We start from the raw sequence: 13,051 nt of genomic DNA, 5'->3' as shown, positions 1-13,051 counted from the left end.
TACCATAAAACAGCTTATACTAAAATTCTTAGTCTGGAAGAAGAAGCTTTGGTCATTCGAGTAAGCTCCTTTTTGAAAGCAGCTGCTCGTGCACGCATTACTATGGGCTATGAATGAATGATGGATGAATTTTAGTCTGTGTCTACAAAATATGGCCATAAGTGAATGGTAATAACTAACTTTTGTGCATATCCCCACACGCCATCCTCTTTTTCTTTTTTGAGCACTGTATTTCTATGTATTTTATAGATTTTACAGTATTCTGTATAATCGATTTATTTGACCTGTGCTTTTATGGATACGATATATGAATCCAAATAAAGATCTATTGAATTGAATTGAATTGAATTGGAGCAGTAATCTTACTGTCTGAGCCAGCAATCCCTCCTGGCTCCAAAACCTGAGCAGGAACTTGTCTCTCAGAACTGCTGGGAGAGGGCAGTCGACCAGGTACCTAGTTTCACACAAACTTTGTATGCCATTTTAAAATGTTTTGCTGTAAAATTCCATTAATGATTTAGTACGCTAATGACCTCCTTCATTCCTTTGGGAAGTTTCTCCATTTGTGTTCTGGGTTGCACAAGGTTTATTTTTGTAATTCAGCTGGTGTTTATTCCCTCTCACCCATTTCACCAGCAGAGTAGGTCATCTTTATTTTCCCAGTCGTAGGGAAGGGACTCTGGCCACTAGGGACTACATACATTCTTTTGAACATTGCTACAAACAAAAGGGCACCATATGTATTGCCAACATGCTTTATGCTCCTGCCATGCTTTTGCGTCACTAATATGTTGCATCATTGTGCTTACTTGAAATAAAGGAAGTAGGAATCATGGTGACACGTGACCAGTTGTGGCAGTGGGTGCCAATCCCTCCAAATGTCTCTTCTCCCGCTGCCCATCGATATTGTTCACTCAGTGGTTGCCATTCATGAAGGCATGCCATTGGTGGGTCAGATGCAGCTCTAGTCTGACAAGGAGGGTCTGTGCAGTCGAGGCGACCCTGAAGTGCAGTCTGATGTTGACCTGGCCTTGATGCATGCGTGGGCATAGAGTGAGGTGCCAGTAAGGAGCACGGAGGAAGGTGCAATGCTGCATAGGGGAATTGGGCAAAGAAGAGAGCAGGAGCGTGGGAACAGGTAGTAGGGGGCCGGACAGGGAAGAAATGGTGGTGCACCAAGGCAACATCAACATGCAACTAAGATTAATGCAGCTGAGCATTTGCTTCAGAACTAGTGAGCAAAATGCCAAGTTGATAACACACCATAGTGATAGGACGCGGGGGTGTTTTGGTGAAAAGAGAAGTACAGACACATGGTGATGACACGAGTGAAGATTTCTGGGGTGGCATTTTAATGCAGATTCAAGCTGTGACTTGTATGTGTTGTGGAAAGGACTAAATGTAGGTTTTGTGTTGGTCCTCGAGAGGCAGGATAGAATGGAAGATTACTGACTGTAGCACATCATTAAGGTGAGCTTGTGGGTGAAGTATCATTTCTGCAGACAGTTAATAGGATTGGTGTCAGGTTCTGGGACTGTGCTTCCCTGTAAAGTGATACATGGCCTGACAGTCTTTTCTTTGCCTCTGTGGGTGTCCATAACCTTTCATCAATACCTTGCAAACTTTAAAACAGTTTTAGGTACTTATAGCCCTTAGTTGTGGCTCTAGTGCTCCTGTGATACTGTATGAAACACGATAAATCAAAAATGTCAAATATGATGTGATGGAGAAATATCTGCTACTTACCTGTAACATGTATTTCCAGCATTCAATTTTGCATAGCATGGCAAGGAGCTCTCCAGTCCTTGATTAATTCTAATGCATTGTTCGACCTTTCATGTTACTCAGGTGTGCACGTTTCATGAAAGAACAGAAACTTGGGCCCTGATGCACTATTTCCAATTGCAAACCAGCCAGATTGTAGACAGACTGGTTGGCGAATAGGAACGCAATCTGCAATATGCCTTCTGTAGTAGTAGTAGTTGGCATTCCAAATTGCCTATTCACAGGGCAAACAACATGGCCCCCCCACCCACTATAACAAACCGTTATGGAGAACCAGTTACTGCTCTCTTCTCAGAGGCCCTTAGACACTTTAATACCTGATAATTTGTTTTCAATAATGAAACACTTCGTTTCATATGCCCACATTTTAAGTGACTTCTTTATCGAATGCATGAAGAAGATCAAAGCTCGGGGTCTATAGCGGTCTGATTGTTATGTTACCTTATGTGTATTTGTATAGTGCACAACTCGCCCCGAAGGGTATCCTGCCGCTGCTTGTAATCCTCCTCCTCCTATAGATGCCCTGGAGAATGTCATCCACATTCTGCCTCCCATGTCTTCAGTTTCTTTTAGTAGTTGGCGTGCTAGCCTTTGCATAACATTTTTTTAATTTTTTTTAAATTTTGTTAATTTATAAAACACTGTCTACTGAAGAGACAATGGAGCACTGTACGAACAATTGTAAAATGCTACAAACCAAAAGAAATAGACGCAAAAAATCATAGCTGTCTGCAGGAATGGACGTAAACAACATTTTGTCAGACCATTAAAACCATGCAGGAATCATAAAGGTGCCTTGAGATGTATTCAATAGATTTTAGAGATACTGTCTTGTTGTGCAAAGGTAACCCGCTAAGAGAAAAGCGAATAGGTGTGATCTAATCAAATTTGGAGATGCCAGGGATTGGGCGCGAAGTACAGTTTTTAAATGAGAAACGTTCGAAAGGATGGCATTACCCACACCCAGTCTTGCAAAAAGAAATGTCTGGATGGTGGAGTGAAAAGTCAGCAGGAGGTAGCAGACGCTTGATTTTCTCTAGAAGTGAGAGCTGAACTGGAAATGCAGAACCAGTGCGATGATCTGTAGTGTGAAGTTCAGAGGAAAGTCAAGAATTAAATCCAGAGACTTAACAGAAGAAAATGGAGTTATAGTGATACTAAAGGTAACGAGGGAGAAGAACCATAAGGAAACTAAAAAGGCCTCAGCAGAGGAGGAGAAAGGAGGAAAGTCATCTGTAGAGGACTTGAACTTCCAAAGGTGAGTGGACACCCACCCGATTACTACCAGCAAGCGAATAAACACTCGAAAATGGGGAAACATCTGGTGAGTATGGACTAAAAAGTGAGTAAAAGGGAGGGAAGCATCTTTGTCAGATCATCGTATGTTCAATGGGAAGTTGGAGGTTTCCTCCTTTCATCTTGTGGTCAATATAGTCCAACATGGCAGGCGAGCTAGATACATTTCAAGGTCATATCAAGAGATATTGGGCCCAGATAGGTATAAAAAAGTAACGGCCACTTCCCCTGACCTTTGGGGTCTGACTTTGGTGACACATATGACAAATAATCATTTGGGGTTGTGGTTGTGAATGCATAACACTGCTTCTAACGACCACGTTATATCTGTTCTCTTATTGTTTTAAAACTGTACAGATGTCTGCAGTGTTATTTAATGACGGACTGGATGTCTGGACATACTGAACACTTGATGCATTCATTCGAGACCCAATGAGTAAAATTGTAATTTTATTTGTGACCATGTTGAGCCCAGTTATATAAAAAATGTTCAATAAAGAAATATTGGGGAAAATGTAATAGAAAACAACCTAAAAAAATAAGTTTTTTTGTAATGAAACCATAAATAAAAGTGATCTTAAACAAAACTGAAATTGGGACTTCCATCAGAGGAATGTTCATAATACATGGCCCAACAACAAGCTCTGACAGCTCCACTGTGGGACATTAAGTACACTAGGGCGCCTCCATGATCACATACGCAGCTTCATGTTTCGATGACAATAGAAGCTCGCTGGTTGTTAAAAGATTAGGGTCAGTTGCTGCTTCCATGTCCAGTCTCAATGCATTTTGTCTACTGCAGTTATCTATTTACAAACTTTAAAGCCCGTGCCTAGACATACGTGCGGCCAGTATAAGTGTGGCTATGACATGGATTTGGTCGAGGGTCTTCGTGGTTCCATTTTTTATCATTCATCAGGCATTTGTCATCACAAGATTCCTAACACCGTTCCACATAGATCATGTATTTTCGGCCATGCATGCAATTTCAGATTTATTGCGTTCCAAGTTCATCTCAGGACTGATCATATATAGGGGAATATCTTATTTCTAGATTGTTGGTTCTTTGATGTTTCCTGGCTTCTTTTGTGTGATTTTACCATACAGATGTATCAGCAGGAAAGGGCATGGAGATGCCTTCTGGTGGTTGATGCTTGATGCAAGGTTGTCAGATTGCTGCAGTTAATTCCTTAGATTGTATAGATGCGGAGCTAGGACAATAGCAAATTTGTTCAACCAGAATTTGTTCGTCATGCTTTTGCATTTCAAACGTTCATTCCTGCTAAATGGAATCCTTCCAACCTTGTCTGGATAGGGTACCTGAAGAAAAAGTTCAGCATCCACATTTTGCGTCCCCATTAAAGAAGAAATACCAATTTAGCCCACGTTAGTACCAGAAATATGATGTATAGGCTCTGTGGGAACTCATCTGCTTGGCACATATCTGGTTCTTTAGTCTCCTTCTGTTCAGGGCTGGGCTGGACATGTCAGACATGGTGCAATCCGTTAAGAAGCTGGAGGTATGGAAGCTGCTTTCTTAAGTCCTGCGGCGGCTTCAATGGAACCTGACTCTCAGTTCAGGCACTGCTGTCCAGGGACTCGTTAAGGCGTATAGTGGTTCAGTTCTTACTATATGTCCAGAAAGGCACCTTAGACATTCTGGTACCTCTATCTTGAAATCTATTGGTCACTACAGAGATTTTATACCCACGGAAGTCCAAGGTGACACCAGTAGCTGCTGCCAACTGGTCTGGATAAAGATACGTTAGACTTCAACTATAAACGGCAATTGCTACGGACATGTTAGGGCTAGAACTATGATTCATAAGAATCCAGAATCAGGGCGCCCTTCTTCTGCCAGTAGTTTCAAACCCAATGCTAGGGGTTCGGATCCTGGCGGTCTCCTAGTTCCTTCAGGGTTGAGGAAAGGTGATCAGGTGCTACCTAGAGGCATGAAATGGGCCAGGGATGCTGCAGTCTCACACTTCTCAATTTGTGGATGTGATGGAACAGCTCCTCGAACCATAGGCCCTTTTTGTGCTGCCCCGGGCAGCGGCACTGGCATGAAAACGATGTTCTTCTGCAGTCCCTTTCCATTAACCGGTCCTAAAATTGGGCCTTGTTGATCTTCCTGGCAATCAGGCCACTCCTGGCAGAAGGTGCCCAGGTCCTAGTGGGACGAGTATAATGCCAAAGAAGCTGCGGATGTCTGGATAAAAACTGCCGCTAAAGCGGCGATAATGGGTTTGATAATATGCCCTTAGAAGCCCAGGTTATGGTGTTAACCTGGGCTTCTATGGGAATTCACAAGGGCATATTATCAAGCCCATTATTGCCGCTTTAGCAGCAGTTTCCTGCCGATAAAAGCGGCGATAATGTATCGCTCTTGCTTGATAATATGGCCCTATATGCCTGTCACATTACCATATCATACTATCATTCAAGTCAATTATTGTGTGTTTATCCAAACCTGATGAATAAAGGTTTAAAAAAAAGCCTTGGGCACAGTCAGGAGGAAGACTGGCAGCCAATCAGGGAGTCCATTCCTGGACCAGTGTCTTCTTTTGTTCACTGCTGTGCAAGCTTCGTTGGCATCAGGATGACTGCAGTGTCCAAACCACTGACTTAGGGGCCCAGCACTTTTGGCCTCCTGGTGGTTAAGGTGGGTGACCAGATTTATCTTCCAGACAATGGTGTCCCTGCTGGTACTGTTCTCCTCATGGAACCCATCTGACCTGCATTAGTGCAGTGATACTCAAAGAAGCTTGAGCCCTCCTGGCCTTCACATGCAGCCTCCTGGACACTATCAGCCCTCGGCCGCTGCTTGCTTCACTCAGCACTAACATTCAGAAAGAAGACGTTAGATAAAGGGGCAAGTATTTATTTACAGATGAACTGAAGTTAAAGAAAGGAAGTAACTAAGGTGCCCTGCACCACTCAACTCTAGGAACACCTTCATTTCTAAAGACTTCCTGCAACAAACGTGTAAATATGAAAGTTTATTCAAAAAGTGTATTTCATTAACATGCAAACACATTTTACTTTAGTACATCAGATCACACCAGTGCATTGAGAAATATTGGGGCATATTATCAAGGGGGTTTATCTCAGCTTTTTTGGCTTTAAAAGCCAAGAAAGCGGAGATAAAATGATCTCCCTATTACCTAGCTATTGCTAACACCAGTTAGCGACAACTAGCAGGAGATAGCGACCATCTTGGGCCCGCTTTGCATGTCAGTGAAATTTATCACTAATGACATGCAAAGTGGGCGTGCCAAGATGTTAGCGACTGGAAACAGTCGCTAACATCGCTATCTCCTATTACCAACTTTTGGAGATATTCGCGCTAAGCGCTATTATCTCCAAAAGCTAACACCTGCCCCTGAGCAGTTCTTAGCCATGTTATCCAATGGTAGGTGGATAACATGGCTAAGAGCATTAGCTCGGTAATGCATGAATATCGCTGACTTTTCAGCGATATTCATGCATTTCGGCCGATTTTTATCGCTTAGGAGATAAACCTTGATAATAGCAAGGTTCCTAAGCGATAAAAATCGCCGCAGCTCGGCAATAAAAATATTGCCGCCAAGCCAACATAGCGATAATTATCGCTAGTTGTTGGTAATATGCCCCATTGTTTTAAAGTGATAGTTTTCTAACATGAAATTAGCAACATTTATGCCCCCTGCCCCCAACACAACGTCAGTAGTGAACTAAGCCAATTTAGTTGTCATGCGCACCCTCTGGGTGGCCTTGGTTGATATTATACATGGACAACACTATAGTTTATTAAATCAAACACAAGAAGGTTTTGTGCCGCGCACATCCTGAAAGGAGTCAAAGTAAAAAAACATTTTAAAAAAATGCCTAGGATCACACAATTTGGTCAAGTGGGAAAGCTGGAATTGAGCCCAGATTTTCTGGCTTCACCATGTGCTGTTCAGCCACTAGAAGTACATGCTTCGCTTCCCCTCCCCCCACCTTACAGCTGGTCCTAACCCCAGACCATCATCCTGCTGCCATCAGTGTGGCCTTCGATCACACCACGGACCATCATTTTTAGCCCCTTGGAAAATGTTAGCGAGCCCTCTTGCTATAGTGCATGTTTTAATCAATCACAGAAAGCGGTTGCCACTGTTGACGAAAAATGATGAAATCAGGTACAGAGCTCGTCGCATAGATGCCAGTGATCTCGAGCACAGTGAACATATGAAAGCCCACCACATCTGTGCGCCAGAAGGAAACGCAGCAGCCACATTTAGAGACAGAACCGGTACAAGCACAGGTTTCGTACACAAGAAAACGGCCAGTGAAAGAATGCAGGGGCATATTATCAAGACAGGCGATAAAATTATCACCGTTTTAGCTGCCGAAAACAGCCGCTAAAACGCCGATAATGGGCTTGATAATATGCTCTATGGAATTCCAATTGAAGCCCATGTTAAATGTGAAGGATATTTCACATGGGCTTCAATTGGAATTCCATAGAGCATATTATCAAGCCCATTATCGCCGTTTTAGCGGCCGTTTTCTGCCGCTAAAACGACGATAATTTTATCGCCTGTCTTGATAATATGCCCCGCAATTACACAACCGTGGTCAGACATCCATTTGTAGGTCAGGCGGAGTACGGGGGTGCCTGGAGGACCAAGAGTGAATAGAGAAGAACTTTGTATATCGTGTGTATTCACCAGTATGTATCCGTAGCGCGTGCTGCAGAGACAGGTGAGATATCTTTACTCTGCAGGTGATAACTATCTTCAGTCTCTCCTTTAAGAGATGCCGCTAAATCAGGGGCACAGTCACGACTGGTGCAGCAGGTGCAGTGCACCGAGGCCCAGAGCCCTGAGGGGCACACCGAATCCTGATACCTGCTGCATTTTACTACCCCCGCAGCAGTCAAAGGGGACATTGTGTTGCTTGCATCAGGGCCCATGGCATCTGTGCTATGTTACTGAGCTGCACGTGGGCTATCTGTGGGTGTGAAATGGTTTCATGCTTTCTTCTCTCTGTTTTGGCTCATGTCGCTCACTGTCCTGACTTCTCTTGTTTATCTAGTTCCACTGCTGCGGGGTCAGGGGTTACGCAGATTGGGGAGATGACACTGGTAAAACTACCGTGCCCAAGTCGTGCTGCATGGAACTCACCGAAACGTGCACGACAGACACTGAAGCCTGGTGGAAGAGGGTGAGTATGACGGGTTGTACCCTGGCAGTCACTGAGTACACTGTTACGAACTGCACTGCTCACTGTAACCCACTGCATCGACTGCCCCAAGCAGCACTGGATTTGAGGTCACTATAACCATCACCCATAGTAGTGACTAGGGGTCACAGCACTGACAGCTATATATAAAGCTGACAGTCACTCACTGCACTTACCGTCACTCTTTACTGCACGGACTGCTGCACACAGATATGCATAACGAAGACGGTCATGCACTGCACAGTACTGAAAGATATGTACAAAGCTGACAGTCACACACTGCACTTACCATCACTTTTCACTGCACTGAAAGCTATATATAAAGCTGACTGTCACTCACTGCACTTACCGTCACTCTTCACTGCACTGAAAGCTATATATAAAGCTGACTGTCACTCACTGCACTTACCGTCACTCTTCACTGCACTGACTGCTGCACACAGATATATATAACGAAGACGGTCATGCACTGCACTTACCGTCACTCTACACTGCACTGACTGTTGCCTACTGAAAGATATGCACAAAGCTAACAGTCACTCACTGCACTTACCATCCCTCTTTACTGCACTGACTGCTGCACCTAGTACTGAAATAAACAAATAAAGAGGACATTCATGAACTGCACTTACCGTCACTCTACACTGCACTGACTGTTGCCTACTGAAAGATATGCGCAAAGCTAACAGTCACTCACTGCACTTACCATCCCTCTTTACTGCACTGACTGCTGCATCTAGTACTGAAATAAACAAATAAAGAGGACATTCATGCACTGCACTTACCGTCACTCTACACTGCGCTGACTGTTGCCTACTGAAAGATATGCACAAAGCTAACAGTCACTCACTGCACTTACCATCCCTCTTTACTGCACTGACTGCTGCACCTAGGACTGAAATAAACAAATAAAGAGGACATTCATGCACTTCACTTACCGTCATTCTACACTGCACTGACTGTTGCCTACTGAAAGATATGCGCAAAGCTAACAGTCACTCACTGCACTTACCATCCCTCTTTACTGCACTGACTGCTGCACCTAGTACTGAAATAAACAAATGAAGAGGACATTCATGCACTGCACTTACCGTCACTCTACACTGCACTGACGTTTGCCTACTGAAAGATATGCGCAAAGCTAACAGTCACTCACTGCACTTACCATCCCTCTTGACTGCACTGACTGCTGCACCTAGTACTGAAATAAACAAATAAAGAGGACATTCATGCACTGCACTTACCGTCACTCAACACTGCACTGACTGTTGCCTACTGAAAGATATGCGCAAAGCTAACAGTCACTCACTGCACTTACCATCCCTCTTTACTGCACTGACTGCTGCACCTAGTACTGAAATAAACAAATAAAGAGGACATCATGCACTGCACTTACCGTCACTCAACACTGCACTGACTGTTGCCTACTGAAAGATATGCGCAAAGCTAACAGTCACTCACTGCACTTACCATCCCTCTTTACTGCACTGACTGCTGCACCTAGTACTGAAATAAACAAATGAAGAGGACATTCATGCACTGCACTTACCGTCACTCTACACTGCACTGACGTTTGCCTACTGAAAGATATGCGCAAAGCTAACAGTCACTCACTGCACTTACCATCCCTCTTGACTGCACTGACTGCTGCACCTAGTACTGAAATAAACAAATAAAGAGGACATTCATGCACTGCACTTACCGTCACTCAACACTGCACTGACTGTTGCCTACTGAAAGATATGCGCAAAGCTAACAGTCACTCACTGCACTTACCATCCCTCTTTACTGCACTGACTGCTGCATCTAGTACTGAAATAAACAAATAAAGAGGACATTCATGCACTGCACTTACCGTCACTCTACACTGCACTGACTGTTGCCTACTGAAAGATATGCGCAAAGCTAACAGTCACTCACTGCACTTACCATCCCTCTTTACTGCACTGACTGCTGCATCTAGTACTGAAATAAACAAATAAAGAGGACATTCATGCACTGCACTTACCGTCACTCTACACTGCACTGACTGTTGCCTACTGAAAGATATGCGCAAAGCTAACAGTCACTCACTGCACTTACCATCCCTCTTTACTGCACCGACTGCTGCATCTAGTACTGAAATGGACAAATAAAGAGGACATTCATGCACTGCACTTACCGTCACTCTACACAGCACTCACTGCTGCCTACTGAAAGATATGCGCAGATCTAACAGTCACTCACTGCACTTACCATCCCTCTTTACTGCACCGACTGCTGCATCTAGTACTGAAATAAACAAATAAAGAGGACATTCATGCACTGCACTTACCATCATTCTACACTGCACTGACTTTTGCCTACTGAAAGATATGCGCAAAGCTAACAGTCACTCACTGCACTTACCATCCCTCTTTACTGCACTGACTGCTGCATCTAGTACTGAGATAGACAAATAAAGAGGACATTCATGCACTGCACTTACCGTCACTCTACACAGCACTCACTGTTGCCTACTGAAAGATATGCGCAAATCTAACAGTCACTCACTGCACTTACCATCCCTCTTTACTGCACCGACTGCTGCATCTAGTACTGAGATAGACAAATAAAGAGGACATTCATGCACTGCATTTACCATCATTCTTCACAGCACTGACTGCTGCACACAGTACTGAAAGATGTACACAAAGCTGACAGTCATGCACTGCACTTACCATCGCCCATCACTGTACTGACTGTTGTGCACATCACTGGCCATTATCTTATATAAAGCTGACACATATTGCACTGGCTGTTACACACTGAACTCGTTTTTGCACACTCAACGTACTCATGCACTGAACTGATTTACACACAGCTGTATGACTTGCGTTGTACTTACACTTGCAACCTGCACTGAAGGACACATATTACTGTCACCCCTACCACGGGCTGTCACACACTGCAGTGATTGTCACTACACTGTCACATACTCTCACTGACAAACACTGCACTGCCGTTAAATTTACATCCTGTGCCATACTGTGCACTGACCTTTGCACATCTGAGTGTTGCATGTGGCACACACAGTTGTGACTCTTGCACACTGCTGTAACTGCTGCATACTGCTTACATCGCACACTGCCCTGTCACCCACTTTACTAACTGTTGCGTGTGAGTGTGACCCACAGAGTTTTGACTATTGCCCACTGCTGGAAATGCATACTAAAACATCAAATGCTGCCCTGACTCTGACCTAATTTACTGACTGTACATATGGCTCACACAGGTGTGATTCTTGCACACTGCTGTAACTGCTGTGTACTGCAAACATCAGATGCTGCCCTGTCACCTACTTGACTGACTGTTGCATATGACACACAGTTGTGACTCTTGCACTCTGCTGTAACTGCTGTGTACAACAAACATCACACACTTCCCTGTCACCTACGTCACTGACTGTTGCATGTGACAGAGTTGTGACCCTTGCACTCTGCTGTAACTGCTGTGTACAACAAACATCCCACACTTCCCTGTCACCTACGTCACTGACTGTTGCATGTGACACAGTTGTGACTCTTGAACTCTGCTGTAACTGCTGTGTACAACAAACATCACACACTTCCCTGTCACCTACGTCACTGACTGTTGCATGTGACACAGTTGTAACTCTTGCACTCTGCTGTAACTGCTGTGTACAACAAACATCAATATCGTTGCAATAGGAATCATCAGTGAGGTTCCATCAGGCGGCGCTGCCTATTATTCACCTTGGATTTAAATCCAATGGACCAATTTACTTGTATAAGTGTTCTCCATTTTTTCTCTTTATTTAAACAAACATTTTTTCCATTTACTCCCATATTTCTTATCGATTCATTATATTTAAACGAAGGTATTTCACAAAAGCTCAGGAGTCGGAAGTGGGTTCCACAAGCCGTGACGTTTATTAAAAACTGCCCGATGCATTTCGGGAACATATTTCCATTCTTCGGGGGCATCTATAATATATAGAAATAAAGTAATTAAGATAACTTTATCCTCTTTCATACAGCAATTCATTAAATGCAGAATAAACAGGTATTTCAATTATTCACCAACAACTTGCTAAATGCATGATATACACCAGCCTTTAAACATATTCTTGCCGTAATGGCTAACTCATGTCATTCATGTTCCCTGGTTTTTTCACAATGTTTATCAAAAATTCACCCAATTTATACGCTACGCAGTCATTATTGTTACTCAAACATCTACGAAGTACACGCTGTTTTGCTCTTACCCGAGCTTGTGTTCACCCCGTTTTAAAAAACGAATCCACCCGTCTTGTCTTACAGCGCAGTGAAGCGCTCCTGATGTCGATTAAACCAATGCTGCAACAGCAACCTCATTTGAATAGTCACCCGTATTCGACGTCAGACGGAAATTCAGTGCACGTGATTACCTCGCAACTACGCAGTAAACATTAACAAGGGTCTACCTAAACTTAAAAACCTGATTTACATATTACATTATGAATTTAGCTAGCGTTGCTCGTGAAAATGTGGCTTCTATACCCATTCTTTCATAAAACGTTTATATACTGGTTTATACCAATACATGTGTTTTTATATGACAATTGCTAAATGATTTAAACAGTGTATTTATAGTCAAATGTTCGACATAGATGAAATAAATGGAAACCCCACTCCTCGATTTTTCAACTTCTGTAATGTGCCTGTAGTCATGTTCATTCGTTGTAAGTTTATTCATCCTTAATCCGTGGGTGCAATCTCCGTGTAGAGACGATTAAGCATAAAAC

General features: G+C 43.4%; 1 protein-coding gene across 2 annotated transcripts in view; it reads left to right on the top strand.

Annotated features, from left to right (window-relative positions):
* The window catches only part of LOC144770593 (tetraspanin-4-like), a 212,166-nt gene that overhangs the window by 181,158 nt on the left and 17,957 nt on the right, over positions 1–13,051 (top strand). For both annotated transcript variants that reach the window (XR_013598946.1, XM_078655250.1), the window contains exon 7: positions 8,140–8,268. Coding sequence is in view for 1 of the 2 variants with exons in the window: in XM_078655250.1 (XP_078511376.1) it covers positions 8,140–8,268 (129 nt within the window). In the remaining variant the exon portion in view is untranslated. The remainder of the gene's footprint in view (positions 1–8,139; positions 8,269–13,051) is intronic.

This window comes from Lissotriton helveticus, chromosome 7 (assembly GCF_964261635.1).
Source record: "Lissotriton helveticus chromosome 7, aLisHel1.1, whole genome shotgun sequence".
In the NCBI taxonomy this organism is placed as follows: Eukaryota; Metazoa; Chordata; class Amphibia; order Caudata; family Salamandridae; genus Lissotriton; species Lissotriton helveticus.
This window is presented reverse-complemented; position numbering and strand designations above follow the sequence as displayed.